Here is a 16,607-nt window from a genome sequence, read left to right as displayed (position 1 = left end):
TAAAGAAATCAACTGATACTCAGCTACAGTAGAATGTGCCCTTGTGTAAATGAGGACCCAGATGTTGCAAGAACTTCCCAGAAATTGATTTTAATATGAAATCATAGATCTCTAAATATTGGTAGCAAGCTCACTAAATAAAATTCGCTGTAACATAAAGTCAGCCTGATTACTCTGCAGCTGTCAGAGAAGAAGGAACATGAGACATATAAGAAATATAGATGAATACATAAGACATTGATTAACTGGAACAAGTAGTTGTGGTTAATTACAATTTCTCATTAAGTGTGAATTATCATTAAAGCTCTTCTGGATTTAGCATTTTTTAGTGGTGGTAAAAAGCCCTCTTAAGTGTGTATTTTCCTGTCTTCTTAGAATACTAGAAAACCTGATAAAATTTTTTTTTCTAGATCTTGTCAAGACTTCAGGTCTTTATTTTGAACACATTTCACTATATAGTAAATAGAGAGAGAGTAAGGGGTTAGGCAGAATCTTATAGTGATCCCAGGAAGCAATACAAGTTTCCTTTTCTGTCTCTTCTTTTTAAAAAACATTAGAAAAACTGAACTTGGGTTAGTTGAATGTTCTGACTGCCTTATTTCTTTCAAAGTGTTACTACATTACTGCTTAATCAACATCTGTTAGTTAATATCTTAACCAGGAAGAACATTAGCAAGTTTTTATATTTAAGTTGTCAACACCAAATATTTGTCTTATAAGTAATAGGTTCTGCCTTGACCAAAGACATTATCGACTCTATGTAAATGAAGTGTTTGTTTCTACAAGGCCAATTTTGCTCCCAAATCAATTATGTAAGGTAGTAGCTATTTGATAAAAGCAAGAATTTACTAAAGAAAACTTCATGATCATGAAAATAAAGCCTTTTGTACAATAAAGCTTTTTTCATAAATTTGCCTGTTAGCGTCATTAATGCAGTTTAGCATTTTAGGTATGTAAAATTAATCTATTTTATTTGATACATGTTAAATGTTTTTAATTACTGAAGAGACAGAAACCATACTTACTGAGCACATATTTTCATTTTCATTCAATTATGACAACTGTTTGAGGTAGGTGTTGCTGTCACCGTTTTATAAATGAGGAAGCAGACTCAGAGAAGCTGTTAGTTGCATGAGGTCACACAAGTTATCAGTGGCAGGACCTGATTACAGTCAGATCGGACTCCAAAGATCATGCTCTTTCCAGTATATCACGCACCTCCCTTATTGAGAAACATAGTTTGTATTAATCTGATTTCAAAATATTTTTTCTAGACTATTACACCAGAGACTTCAAGTACTCAACCAGAATAGGCAGTATATTTGGGATCCTGGCTGGCATTTTATACATAGTTGTACTCTGTTTTCAGCCCTTTTAAATTGATCACCTGCCATTTGTCCTCTGTAGCTAGCTGCCAGAGAAAATATCCTTATAATCCATTCTTGACATTCCCTAGTGCATCATTCTTCAATTTTATATACCATTAGGGTGATGTGTTGTGAAACTAAGAGGGAGGCATTTGATTCATTTCCTGCTAAAAGTTCATGTGCATGTTTCTTCCTAATTATAATATGATCAGAAATAGATATGTTATATATTTACTTACTACAATTTTAAGGTATAGGAAGTAGACACAGGCTTTGGGTTAAGGCAATATTATAGCCCTTTTTTGTTGGTTTATTTAACACTTTCTCCTGGAATTTATCATAGGACAGAATTTCCAGCTAATGAATTGTCTATGTGATTTCCCAACTTTTGTTTGTGAATTCTGAGTCTTATGAAATAAATGAATAAACCTTCTTCCTTTCTCTTTTTCATATCACCAGGTGACCGATATTCCAGAGTAGTATTTACCTCAGCAGGAGGAGAGACATTATGGAATTTACCTGCAATTAAATCAATGTGCAATGTAGATAATTCCAGGGTATGTAAAATAAAACTGAAATCTGTTTAGCACAAATAAGGTTTATTATTGAAACTGCTTTAACTATTGCCCTGGTGTCTGGTCAGATGAAAGTACTTAAGAGACTTACCTACTGAGGAGGAAACACCAACAGGCCAGCTTTAGTTTCTTTCAGATCCCAGGATCAAAGTGTCCCTGTGTTGCCCCATCTTTACAACACACTATCTTCCTTAGTAAACAGCTCTTTTCCTTTGCTACTCGTGTTCTCTCTCCCTGATAGTCTTTTCTGTTATTTCCCAGCATATTGTTTTTCAGGATAATAGCTAAAATTGTATTTTCTCTCTTCTCTAATCTAGTTTCATTGTTCTCTTCATCTCCTCTGCCCAGGCAGTTGTCAGCATCTTAATTATGCTATTAAATGCCTGCCTCTCTGGCAATCAATGGGTCATTTGAGCCAGTGACCTCAAAGGAAAATTCAGGGAACAGGTTAGGAAAGGGGACATCAAAGGGCATAACTACAGATGTATGTAAATGGCCCTACTAATCCAAACCAGACTGCTTAAACTCTAAATACCTTCCTGCTTTAGAAGACACTGGAATACAAAAAGACAGTCTTCTCCAAAGCCAAACAGATGTCAGCACCAGAAGATATAAAGTCAGCCCCTGGGTTTGGAAGAGCTGTCAATCTCATGTGTTCAAAGCCAGTTTCCCCAAGTAGAAACTGCTGTCTGGTATCACTGATGGGCCTGTCCAAGCACAGCAACTTGGCAGAAAAGGAACTCATTATGTTCTTAGCGTAAATCTGAAATGTAAAATCATTGGTTAGTTAAAAATCAAATCATAATGCCCTGCTAATAGCTAGCTTGCCAACCCAATGCAATCTTCATTCTATCAACAGGATTTCTTAATGGAATAGAAGGTAGAAAGGACTCTTAGAGGTCACCAGACCAACAGTCTCATTGTGCTGACATGAGTACCTTCCAAGAAGTAAGTGGCCACATCCTCTAGTTAGTTGGTCCCAGAACTCCTGGCTTTATTCCATTTTTCATTCTTAGAGGCTGTTTGTACATTTTGAAAATGACTCTCCCTTTGATTAGATTATCAATTTTCTGTCAATGCCACCTTCTGTTTAATAACTCCAAATAGACCAAAACCATAAATGATCTAAATACAAAACAAAGCTTCTTAATCAGTGGCCAATTTTTTGTTTGCTGAATTTTTTTCTCTTCCACAGCTATCATGTCCATACATGGAGGCTGTAAACATATTTTTCCTCATGTTTTGCAACACTTCTAACATAGGAAGTTAACTCTAAAGTAGTAGATGTGTAGTGGCACTATGTATAAGAGTTTATACTGTGTACTTGTATATGACTCACAATGGACCTGTGGCTTTGGGATTTTTAATACCTTTTAACAGATGAGAAGTTGAGCTCAGAGAAATTTAGCCAGTCTAGTTACTTTATCATCACACTTTAGATGAGAGCATGTCATTAACTTCTACATCTTTTACTCCATTAATTTTGGTATCTTTTGCTTCTATACCTTTTACCTGGGATTGATCTTCAGACCCGCCCCCTTTTTCCTGAAGACTCTGAAGTGATTGAATTAATTCAGTTAATAGCTCATGTTTGTTGAGTTATTGACCAAAGTGTTCTAAATACATTGCTGTGAATTATTTCATTGAATCCTCATGACAGAGTTGTGAACCAGATACTACTATTTGCCCACTTTACAGATGAGGAAAGTTTACACACATGGTAAGTGGCAGATCCAGGATTTGAAACCAGCCACATCTAACTCCAGAATCCGCCCTCACTCACCATGATTTGTGATTTCATAGAGAAGAAGATACTCCTAGCCCCATTTTTATTTAGTTTTGTTTTACTATATATGCCATTTCCTATTCAGATGAACCTTAATGAGTCAAAATGGCCTCGAATAAGTATTTGGAGTGTTGTTGTTGTTGTTGTTATATTTAAGAGCTTGTTGTTGTTGTATTTAAGAGCTAGCAATTCCATGAGTGTATGTGAGACTAAATGGATTTAAGAACTCAAAAGCCAATAAGTAATACTGTGTCATGATAGCTTTCATCAGTGAAAACAGCATCTGTCTGTGTGTGTTAGATGATAAAAATTGGCGTATAGAAGTAGCTTACAAAAAGGGATACGCAATGAGATAAACAAGTTGAGTTAATTACATGAAGTGAAAGTAATGGGAAGAAAATAATAAAACTAAGAAAGAGTAATATTAAGCATATGAGAACCCATACGCACAACCTGCATTTGCTGGTGATGAATTGCAGATTTGTCTCTAACCTCCCATGAGATGGCAGAGTGGGAGGAGGGGATTAAAATTATGATAAAAGTCACTGATAGGTTAATAAATATGTTTTTTTTAGAAGAATCCCTGCTTTTCCTCATGCTAAGGGGGAATCATTCTCCATAGTCTTCATAAAAGAAGTGTGATGGCATTAGAGTTCTTAGCAGCATTCTTTTAAGAGGTACAGTATTAGTAAAACATACCTTAGGTAGGCTGGTAATAAGAAAACATGATGGCAAAGCATTTCTTTAAGGGATTAAAATAATGAATCTAAATATTAGCTTTTTAATAATTTGACTTGATGCATTTACAGAATTTATATAAATACGCTTTGCTTGTCTGAATATATCTCTTTACTGGATTCACAATAAGGATTGGACAGCTATGAGTTCAAGTTTGTAATCCCTGGCAAGAACAGGATGAGCATATTTTCTAGGTCACCCATATGCTTTGCCAGTTAATTGGGAAGATAGTAGTGTTGTGTGGTCTTCTTGTGGGAATCTGAGGAACAGATCCAAGACCCATTTCCAGATCTACCAACAGATGAACAAATGGACAATGAAGGCTTTAAAGTATCTCAAAGAGTATGGTTATATCACTGGAATATGCCTATAGTCCCAGTTAATCATGAGGCTGAGACAGGAGAAAATGAGTTTGAGGCCAGTCTGGGCAATGTAGGCAATGTAGCAAGACCCTGTCTTAAAACAAGATTACAGTTTTAACTTGTTAATATTGTTTTACCAGTTTCAACCATCTTTGTGTTCTAGTTTAAATTTTAAATAATGGTAATAATGATAAATGATAGCTTTGATAGATATGATTTTATGATATATTCATCTGCTATCTTAAGTAGTTAATGGGTTAACAGTTCAGCTTTCAGGTTACTGCTATACCTTTTTCAAGTCTTCCATCTGAGGCTCCTTTTAGGATTTTTATGCTTTTGTAGTTTGAGCAGACAGTCCTGAGACTCCTTGGCAGTCTTTCTTCCCAACCCCTCAATCCTGGTTAGTATACTTAAGCACTTTATTATTAGCACCTCTCATGTTAAGTGGGACACAAACCCCATGATAAAGAGCAGAAGAGCTTGTTAGTGATTACACTCCAAAAAACATCTGGTAATCAGTATAGTATCTCAGTGAGGCCAGATGTTTCACTTATCTCCTGCCTGTCACAGGACAATTAGTTCAAACTCACATGCCACTTGTATTCATAATTTCAGAATGATTTGCTTGTGTTTCTGAAGCTATTGCACACCTCCTAAGAGAAATGCTTATTTTCTTAGATGCTCAACAGGAGCCTCAGTCGATTTCCCTGATCCTTGCATTCATCCTTCTGCCCTTTGACGTCCTAAGGGACACACTGGCAGATAGTCATTAGTAACCAGAAGTGTGTTTCTCTAATCTCAACTCTCTGGAAATCGTTTATCCATATTGGTCTTTGCACTTTGTAGACATTGGAGCTCTGAGGACTCAACTTGTAAAAAGGATTTGAAATTTGGTGCCTGAGACTCTGACTTAGTAAGGTAACTTTTGTGGACAGCTAGAATCCCCCTGAAGCTTAGAGCTAAGAGTCCAAAAGTATGTATTCTGGTTCTCATTTTAAAGAGGGCTGTAGAGCCCTTGCCTTCTCTTTCCTCCCTAGAATCCCCTTCAACTTGTAATGCATGGGAAACTTTGTTACATGGGGAAGGATAGTCTAGCAGCCTGTTGAACCTGGTATTAAGGGCTTAATTTTCCTCCCTTTATTCTTTTCTCAACTTCTTAAAATATCACCAACTTAGCCAGTAGTTTTAAAAGTTAAGGTATCATTTAAAACTTTGCTGTTTTTTTTCTTTTTCTCTCTTCTCTTCCTTTACCCCCTACTTTATGTCAACTCCACCCCTGCTACTATCTAACTAGGGAAATGTGCAAAGACATGTTATAACCACATGAGCAAAATGATTCCCTAAAATATCCAATTTGCAAATAACTAGAATTAGAAGGGCTGTATTTCTCCTGAGAGTTACAAGAAATTGCTTTCATGAACTCCATTTTTATTTTTATAAACTTCAAAGATTTTGAAATTATTCCAATGAATCCTTCTAAAAAATGATGAAAATGTAACTGCCAATCTTAAGGCCGACAGTATAATACATGCCTCTGTATTTATCTCTTTCAGACACAGATGACCAAGTTAGTGCCACTGTCATGCCATACTGACTGACTTTGGCATTCCTTCTAGAGGTGTCCATAAGCCCTCATACACAATATACATACAATAATTTTTTTTTCTTCAGTACTAGGAGTTGAACACAGGTTCATGCATATGCTGAGCAAGTGCTCTACGCACTGAGCTATATCTCTAGCTCTTTTTATTTTGAGATGATCTCTTTAAGTTACCTAGGTTGTCCTTAAAGCTGAGATTATAGGCATGTGCCACTGCACCTGGTCATTATTTATCTTTTTGTCTAATTTCTCTGCTACCCTGTGGCCAATTTGAGGGCAAAGACCACTTCATTTTGTGTAGGTGCTCAGTGAATATTTTTTCTTTTCAATGGACAGACAGATGGGAATACATGACTTATTCCCTGAAAGTATAGACAGTTCCTTGAGCTCAGATTCCTTTAAATTCAGGATACTGGTATCCAACTCAGGGTAGCTATAGGGTACCAATCATGATGTCTTTTCTCTGTCCTTATTTTTTACTCTGTAAGAGCCCTCAAAAAACAGTTTTTCTGAAGGGGTACATTAGCCAACACACTTTTGGATTTGAGAATTGGTTCCTAGTAACTAGCATTTATTTTTTTTTATTTATTTTTATTATTATTATTATTATTATTATTATTATTATTATTTGCGGTGCTGGGGATTAAACCCAGGGCCTTGCGCTTGCAAGGCAAGCACTCTACCAACTGAGCTATATCCCCAGCCCCACTAGCATTTATTTTTGATAGCAGCCCTCAAAGTAGTAGCTGGTCTGTATTCATAACGTCAAATTTTTAATCTTTGTTCAAATATACACATGAAAAACCCTGCTGTTTTTGGAAAAGGTTATTCAAGGACAGAATTCTGTACATTCTTTCCCAGTTTCACCCAGCAACCAGATTCCCTTTATCTTTGACATTTGATTATTTCAGAAACTGCAGATATGTTCCTTCTAGCTGACACTGGATTTCATAATGAATGCAGTTCATTTTCTTCCATCAGAAAACTGTCAGGCAATAGGGTTACATTACCTTTCTTTCACCAGGCTGACCCCAGGGACTTGCATGTAATTTCTTTGGGGCGGGGTGGGGGGTAAAACTAGTTATCTGTCATGAAAACCAGAGAAATGCCTCTCCAGGGTTCCCTATTATTTCCAGGGTTCAGTTTTCCCCAAGTGGCATACACCAATGATTTTACCTGGAAACAATCAAATATGAATTATCCTGTTTTATGAAATGTTAATTATTGCTCTTATAAGTAAAGTCTCTGAAAATAAATGCTACTTTAGCATGTTTGAATAATAACCAATTTTGCCTTATTTTTCTTTATTTCCATAGAATTTCTTATAAAAAAATAACTTTTTATGAAAATCTTCAAACATATGCAAAAGTAGAGAAAATAGTACAGCGAGTCCCCATGTGTAGGTAACCCAGTTTCAATAGTTCCTAACATACACTTGATCTTCTTTCTTCTATACCTCACCCTACTTATGAGTCCCAGTAAGATATCTTAGTAGCCAGTGTTTAGGTATCATTCAGTCACTAGGTTCTTAGATAAGCTGGAGTTCCAAAAAAGTGGTTTATGCCAACTTCCTCTCTACTTTGAAAAAAACATTTCAATGAAAACCTAGTCTAATCAAGTTATAGAAAAAGAACTATTCACACCCTCCTTGAACTTTGGAGTTTTTTTCCCTGGAACAGCCTTTGGTAAATAGAGATGAGGGAACACTTGATTGAACTAGGGCATCTTTAGCTCTGGTCCTTCAAAGAGAAGTCTCTGGTCAGACTCAAGAGAAAGGGGATGTTTCTTATTTTCCTTCTCAGGGAAGAGGAACTGTTCATCTGATTTACAGAATAAGGTTGTACAGATTTACCATATTCTAGCTGTACTGGCACTGCTAGAGTAAGATTAAATCTGCATAACCCCAATAACAGTGGGGGTTTTTTAAATGTGCATATTTGACCAAAGATTAAAAAGTTGGACATTATAAATACAGACCAGCTACTACTTTGAGGGGTGCTATTGAAAATAGCATTCAAAAATAAATGCTAGCCAGGCATAGTGATACATGCCTGTAATCCTAGGGGCTCAGGAGACTGAGGTAAAAGGATAACAAGTTCAAAGCCAGCCCCAGCAACTGAGCAAGACCCTGTCTCAAAAGAAAAAAATAAAATGGACTCAGGATGTGGCTCAGTGGTTGAATGCCCCTGGGTTCAATGCACCATACCAAACATAAATAAATAAATAAATGCTCGTTTGCCACTGGGAACCAATTCTCAAATTCAGAAGTGTTGACTGAAGCATACCTTTAGAAAAACTGTTTTTGAAGACTCTTATAGGGTAAGAGAAAAGACATCATGATTGGTAGCTGCTAGCTACCCTGAGGTGGATACCAGCATCCTGAATTTAAAGAAATTGGAGCTCAAGGAATTGTCTACCCTTTTAGATAGTAAGCTCATGTTCCTATCTGTCCATCGGTTAAAAAGAAAAAAAAAAAAAAATCACTGAGCACCTACACAAGATGAAGTGACCCTTGCCCTCAAAGTTTAAAGAACTTTTCAATTGACTATGATAAGGATAGCCATAAGAAGGGAACCCTTCTCCAAGAATGATGTCCTAAATGGAATACTGTCTATACTAAGTCCAGAATTATCATGCTAATGTACACCAGTCCCCCATTTACCAGGAGGAAGTTCCCAAAAAAGGGTGTTCTGCTGATATGAATAAACTTTTTAAAATGTGGAAAAATAATAAAGTGTTTATTAATTATATATGTCATTTAAAATCAGATATAAATAATGTATAAATTTAGAAACACTGTTCCAATCTACCTATACTTCAGGAAACAATTGTAATCTAAATCTTTCATGAATCTTGACAACAGTTCTTTTGATATTACTAGGTTCACTTTTTGATTCACTGGAAAGTTTTTGTCTTAGTCTGTTCAGGCTACTATAACAAAATACCTTAGGTATTTTGCTCTAACTAGGTGAGTTATAAACAACAAATTTATTATAGTTCTAGAGTCTAACTTCAAAATCAAGGAGCCAGCAGATTCAGTGTCAGATGAGGGACTGTTCCTCATGGGATGGTGCCCATTATGTGCCTTATATGGTGAAGGGATAAAAATGCACCCTGGAACCACTTTTTGTTCCATTAATCACCCCTGCAAAAGACCCTACCTCTTGATATTACTGCTCTGGGGATTGGGTTGTAACATGAATTTGGGGGACGTAAACATTCAGACACTAACAGTTTTCTAGGGAATCCCTTGTTTGCTTCCAACTCTGTTGATTGAGACATGCTGCCTTTGTCACCAAAAATTTCACAGTTCACCAAAACTGTAGGCAAAGCCACAAATTTGTCTTATATATCAATTGGACAGTTGTTTTCTTAATCCTATATATACATAAGCTTCACAGTCCATCTACTTTATTGCTGTTCACAGTGACTTTGAAAAGTCTTGTTTACTAAGTGGATATTAATTTTATCTCCTGTCTTAAATCAAACTTACATTGGTCAGTGATCCTTTACAACTTACATGTCATTCCCAAACAGTAGCTCACTATTCAAAATAAAATAACCTCTAGGTTATTTATTAGTATTTGTATTCTCTAGAGTCCTGATATGAGATTGTTTTTTGGGGAAAAAATCTCACCTCATACACAGACTGCTACCTAATTTAAGAGGATGACTTTTTACCTGCTTCTGTAACTTTGCTAGCCATCAAGGTGATAATGAGCTTCTCAGTGGTGAACCAGTTTAAACTCCAGTGCTTCTGTGTCTCTCTCTGCAGATCAGATCTCATCCCCAGTTTGGTGATCTGTGCCAGAGGACTACTGCTGCTTCCTGCTGCCCCAGCTGGACCCTGGGAAACTATATCGCCATTCTGAACAACAGGTCATCCTGTCAAAAAATTGTTGAGCGAGATGTTTCTCATACCTTGAAACTGCTTCGGACCTGTGCCAAACACTACCAAAATGGCACTCTGGGGCCAGACTGCTGGGACATGGCAGCCAGAAGAAAGGATCAACTCAAGTGCACCAACGTGCCACGCAAATGTACCAAGTACAATGCCGTGTACCAGATACTCCACTACTTGGTGGACAAAGACTTCATAACCCCAAAGACGGCTGACTACGCCACGCCAGCTTTAAAATACAGCATGCTCTTCTCTCCCACGGAGAAAGGGGAGAGCATGATGAACATTTACTTGGACAACTTTGAAAACTGGAACTCTTCTGATGGTGTGACTACCATCACTGGGATTGAGTTTGGTATCAAACACACTTTGTTTCAAGATTATCTTCTCATGGATACTGTGTATCCTGCCATAGCCATCGTGATTGTCCTTTTAGTTATGTGTGTCTACACTAAGTCCATGTTTATCACTCTGATGACAATGTTTGCAATAATTAGTTCCTTGATTGTCTCCTATTTTCTCTATCGTGTAGTATTTAACTTTGAATTTTTTCCTTTTATGAACCTCACTGCACTCATTATTTTGGTTGGAATTGGAGCAGATGATGCTTTTGTCCTGTGTGATGTTTGGAACTACACCAAATTTGACAAGCCCCATGCCGAGACTTCAGAAACAGTAAGCATCACCTTGCAACATGCTGCCCTCTCCATGTTCGTCACCAGTTTTACCACTGCTGCTGCCTTTTATGCCAACTACGTTAGCAACATTACAGCAATCAGATGCTTCGGGGTTTATGCGGGGACAGCTATATTGGTGAATTATGTTTTGATGGTCACATGGCTGCCAGCTGTCGTCGTACTGCATGAACGATACCTCCTCAACATATTCAGTTGCTTCAGAAAGCCCCAGCAGCAAATATATGATAACAAAAGCTGCTGGACAGTGGCTTGTCAGAAGTGCCACAAAGTACTTTTTGCCGTTTCAGAAGCATCTCGGATATTTTTTGAAAAAGTATTACCATGCATTGTCATTAAGTTTCGCTACCTTTGGCTCTTCTGGTTCCTAGCCTTAACCGTAGGTGGGGCCTACATTGTTTGTATAAATCCAAAGATGAAGCTGCCCTCATTGGAGTTATCTGAGTTCCAGGTGTTCAGGTCATCTCATCCTTTTGAGCGTTATGATGCTGAGTACAAAAAGCTTTTTATGTTTGAGCGTGTTCACCATGGAGAGGAGCTCCACATGCCTATCACAGTTATCTGGGGCGTGTCTCCAGAAGACAATGGCAATCCATTAAATCCCAAGAGTAAAGGGAGGTTGACACTAGATAGCAGTTTTAACATTGCTAGTCCAGCTTCCCAAGCCTGGATTTTGCACTTCTGTCAAAAACTGAGAAACCAAACATTCTTCTACCAGACTGATGAACAGGACTTCACCAGCTGCTTCATTGAGACTTTCAAACAGTGGATGGAAAACCAGGACTGTGATGAGCCTGCTCTGTACCCATGCTGCAGCCACTGGAGCTTCCCCTATAAACAAGAGATTTTTGAACTGTGTATTAAAAGAGCTATCATGGAGCTGGAAAGGAGTACAGGGTACCATTTGGACAGCAAAACCCCAGGGCCAAGGTTTGATATCAATGATACTATTAGGGCAGTAGTGTTAGAGTTCCAAAGTACCTACCTCTTCACACTGGCTTATGAGAAGATGCATCAGTTTTATAAAGAGGTGGACTCATGGATTTCCAATGAACTGAGTTCTGCCCCAGAGGGCCTCAGCAATGGTTGGTTTGTCAGCAATCTGGAGTTCTATGACCTCCAAGATAGCCTCTCTGATGGCACTCTCATTGCCATGGGACTCTCTGTTGCTGTTGCATTTAGTGTGATGCTGCTGACAACTTGGAACATCATCATAAGTCTTTATGCTATCATTTCAATAGCTGGAACCATATTTGTTACTGTTGGTTCTCTGGTCCTGCTGGGCTGGGAGCTAAATGTTTTAGAGTCTGTCACCATTTCGGTTGCGGTTGGCTTGTCTGTTGACTTTGCCGTCCATTACGGGGTCGCATACCGCTTGGCTCCAGATCCCGACCGAGAAGGCAAGGTGATCTTCTCTCTGAGTCGCATGGGCTCTGCCATTGCTATGGCAGCTCTGACCACATTCGTGGCTGGGGCCATGATGATGCCCTCCACAGTTCTGGCTTACACGCAACTGGGCACCTTCATGATGCTCATCATGTGTATCAGCTGGGCTTTTGCCACCTTCTTTTTCCAGTGCATGTGTCGGTGCCTTGGACCACAGGGTACCTGTGGTCAGATTCCTTTACCTAAAAAACTACAGTGCAGTGCCTTTTCACATGCCTTGTCTACAAGTCCTGGTGACAAGGGACAAAGCAAAACACATACCATGAATGCTTATCACTTAGATCCCAGGGGCCAAAAATCTGAACTGGAGCATGAGTTTTATGAATTAGAACCTCTGGCATCCCACACCTGTACTGCCTCAGAGAAGACTACTTTTGAAGAGACACACATCTGCTCTGAATTTTTCAACAGCCAGACAAAGAATTTAGAGATGCCTGTGCATACAGGCTACAACAGTGAACTCAACAAAAGCACCAAAAGTGAAACTTGCTCCACCTTGTTACAGCCCTCTCTTGAAAGGCACACTATGTGTCACCTCTTCTCTCTGAATCAGAGATGTAGCTGCCCAAATGCCTACAAACACTTGAAATATGGTCCGCACTCTTGCCAGCACATGGGTGACTCCCTGTGTCACCAATGTGCTCCTACTGCTAGCAGCTTTGTCCAGATCCAAAATGGTGTGGCACCTCTGAAGGCCACACACCACACTGCCGAAGGCTTCTTGCATCCTATCCCGCATATCCATCACTGTCCCTGCCTGCAGAGCAGAGGGAAGCCACCTGGAATGCAGAATTCCCTGCCTCAGAATTTTTTCCTCCACCCAGTGCAGCACATTCAGGCCCAAGAAAAAATTGGTAAGAACAATGTGCACAGTCTTCAGAGCATAGAAGAGCATCTCCCAAGAATGGCAGATCCATCCTCGTTCATCTGCAGAGGCACTGAATCTTTACTAAAAGTGTGTTGTGATCCTGAGAGTAAACAAAGGGGACTCTGTAAACATGGAGACATGGGGAACATGGAAGGCAGCGGAGGGACTGAAACCAAGGTCCCTGGTTTACCGAATCAGACTGAACAGGCAGAGAGGAAAGTGGAGCTGAGCTTATCACAGACTGATGTAATTGTAAACTCAGAACTTTTAAATCAGAATGAACCAAAATTTATATTTAACCATTTGATGGGGGAGGCCGATTATAGGTCCTGCCCAAACAATCCACAAAGTTGTGGCAGAATTGTAAGAGTGAAGTGCAATTCTGTGGACTGTCAGATGCCAAACCTTGAAGCCAATGTGCCTGCTGTATTAACACACTCAGAACTTTCTGGTGAAAGTTTGTTAATAAAAACACTATAATAAATATAGCATTAAATTCAGAACCAGTGCCTCAATCATTCTTTTGAGATGGGAGTAAAATCCAACAGTTTAGGAAAGGAATCCAGAAACTTAGAAACAGGCAAGATTCACCTTGTTAAAAATTACAGTATATTTTTACATTTCATTTGAACAGTAAACAAAAACAAAAATCTAGTGAGTGTGTTAGATTATTGGATCCGTTGATTATGGATTTTTTGTTTCAAAGAGTACAGGGTTTTTTTACATTTATACCCACCTAAAAAACAATTGTCTTCTACCCTTTCTACCCTTCAACATTAGTGAATCAGAGATTTTTAGTGTGAATTACCTAGACATTTCCATTCTCTCAGGCAGTCATATTTATTCTAGTGTATTTAGTTGTAGTAATAAAGACTTTTGATTACTCAATATTCACACTAAGATTTGCCTTCATGTTAGTAGAGCCACTTCAGTTGGGATCCAGGAAGTAAACAACATTAAAATTTATATTTTAGACAGGCAGTGGCTCAATGCCTTTAATCTTAGCAACTCAGAAAACTGAAGCAGGAAGATTGCAAGTTCAAGGCCATCCTGGGCAACTTAGTGAGACCCTGTCTCAAAATAAAGTAAAAAAAGTGTGTGGGGGTAGGGATATAGTTCAGTAGTTTTTGCACTTTTGGTGAGACCTTATTTAAAAAATAATTTCCAAGCACCTTAATAGTATATTCCACTCATTTGCATGAGTAGACTGTACATGAAGCCAGTGCTGCCTTTATATCCAAATTGGTATCTTTCCAAAATGTACAGTTCTGTTTTTACATCTATTAACCTAGGAGTCACAGGTACTGTCTTGTCTCAGGCCACAATTATATTAGTGCCACAGAAGGAACAGCATGGATGAAGAGATATAATCACCCAAAATAGTGTTGCACCTCCCAGGATAAATTGCATAATGAGAAAGATGAACCCAGGTCAAATGTGTCCCTTTCTTCTTGAAGCATTCAGAGTAAGAGATCTTGTATGAAGTTTGCTTCCATCTTGACCCCTAAGGGACCTTGTTCAAAATACTTCCACGTTAAGCTCATCTCAAGATGTGCAGCTAACACTTGGAAATGCTGAGCCTTCAGGTAGCATCTTAAGTGATAGCATCTTAAGTGACTATGCGACTTGCCTTAGATCAGTCTGCAGTAATTGAGCTGTTGGAGCATGCTCTCTGGGCAGTACCTCCAGTGACATAGCCTCCATCACAGTGTGTCATCTGATACTGCATGCATTCCATTTCCTTATGGGAAGAGCCCACTGCATTCTGCTTCCTCCTGGGATTCTACCTCTGGTTTGATCCTCAGAAGAATCTGGAGGGAATCTTTCCAAGTACAATGTTTTCCAAAGTTATATTAATTATTTTCTAAGAATAGTTTTCCACACTAGATCTGCATAGTATCCCCAGGGCCTGAAGAAGTGCTATCAAGAGCTGGAAGGGATCTTATGGGTCGACCACTCCGGCCCTCCACCACTAAATTGCATTTCTATTAGGTAATTCTCCAGCTAGTGTTGGACTCCATCAGTGATAAATGACTCAGTATGTGTCACTTGGTTGAACCAAAATCTGTTGTTTTCCCTACCAGTTGATCCTCATTCTGTTCTCTGAAGTGAAAGCAAACATCTCTGATCTTCCTGCCACATGCTATCTCTTTGGATGCTTGAAAACGGTAATCACATCCTCCCACCAGCATCCCCAGTTCACTCAATTGTTCTTCCAGGTGCTGGACTTCAGGCATCATGTGTAAAACACAGATGGAACAATTATGGACTTCTTTGAATAAATTTGTCAAATTTCTTGTGCATGTGTAGTACCCAAAACAGATTCTGATAGCACACAATGAGGAAGACCAGCCCTCAGGAGACTGGATAGTACTCCTGCTACTTCACTTAGAGATGGAAATAACTTTTGGCTCAAGTATTGCAGCTAGTTCTCATGGAACTTGCAGGGAACTAAATGCACTAGGTCACTCTCTTGTACTGCTGCTAAGCTGCTTCTTTAAAGGTTTCAGGTTTTTACTCTGAAGTTCAGAAGCTTATGCTCATTCCCATTGAGTTCAATTCCTGTTAGACAAATGAGGAAAAGTGGGAAGAAAGGAACAATTGAAAGTAGAACTCCAGTACCCAACTCTAGGTTTGTTTTCCTTGTAAAATGTGAAATCAAGTTGGCTAGTAAAAGTCCAGTGATTCAAAAGCACTTTTTTTGTTGAGCAGAGATAAAGACTGAATTCGAGGACAAGAAAGGAGATACAAATTTCTTTATAGATAGTCAAAACTAAAAGACTTTCATGTGAATGAAGAGTTGTTAGATTTATAAAATAGAAACTGGAGTGAAAGTAGGCAGAGGGACATCTTCTGGGGCCTCCATCAGGCCTTGCTGATATTTTCTACCCCATCTATTGGATCCAGGGTCTTCAGGGGACTTTTGTCCTCTTTAACACTGCTTAATTATCCTGAACCTTGAATGTGGCAATGAATCCTTTTTACATTTATTTCATTTGTGGACTTTGGACTTTGATCTATGTTTTTTATACAGGGATTTTTTTTTTTTAATTTTAAGAATTCCTTTGCTAGGACTAGAAAGCTTTATAAATTTTTTCTTCTTTTTAAATTCCTCATTACTGAACAACAAAGGATCACTATTTCTAGTTCTGATTTACAAAGAAATTTCATCCATTATCCTTTTCTAGATATTCTGTAAAGCAGATAAGATAAATTACACACTGTGAAATATTTGTTAGGTGGGAAGTTACCTGATGATGAAAGGGATT

The 16,607-nt window shown here is 38.4% G+C and overlaps 1 protein-coding gene across 11 annotated transcripts in view; it reads left to right on the top strand.

The window, feature by feature from the left end:
- The window catches only part of Disp1 (dispatched RND transporter family member 1), a 196,107-nt gene extending 182,274 nt beyond the window's left edge, over positions 1-13,833 (top strand). For all 11 annotated transcript variants that reach the window (XM_047521420.1, XM_047521419.1, XM_047521421.1 and 8 more), the window contains 2 exons: positions 1,827-1,924; positions 10,204-13,833. In XM_047521420.1, the coding sequence (XP_047377376.1) occupies positions 1,827-1,924; positions 10,204-13,818 (3,713 nt within the window). In that variant the 3' untranslated portion in view covers positions 13,819-13,833. The remainder of the gene's footprint in view (positions 1-1,826; positions 1,925-10,203) is intronic.
- The last annotated feature ends 2,774 nt before the right edge of the window (positions 13,834-16,607 follow it).

Source organism: Sciurus carolinensis, chromosome 12 (genome assembly GCF_902686445.1).
Source record: "Sciurus carolinensis chromosome 12, mSciCar1.2, whole genome shotgun sequence".
Classification (NCBI taxonomy): Eukaryota; Metazoa; Chordata; class Mammalia; order Rodentia; family Sciuridae; genus Sciurus; species Sciurus carolinensis.
The sequence above is the reverse complement of the archived record's forward strand: the minus strand, read 5'-3'. Positions and strand labels throughout refer to the sequence as shown.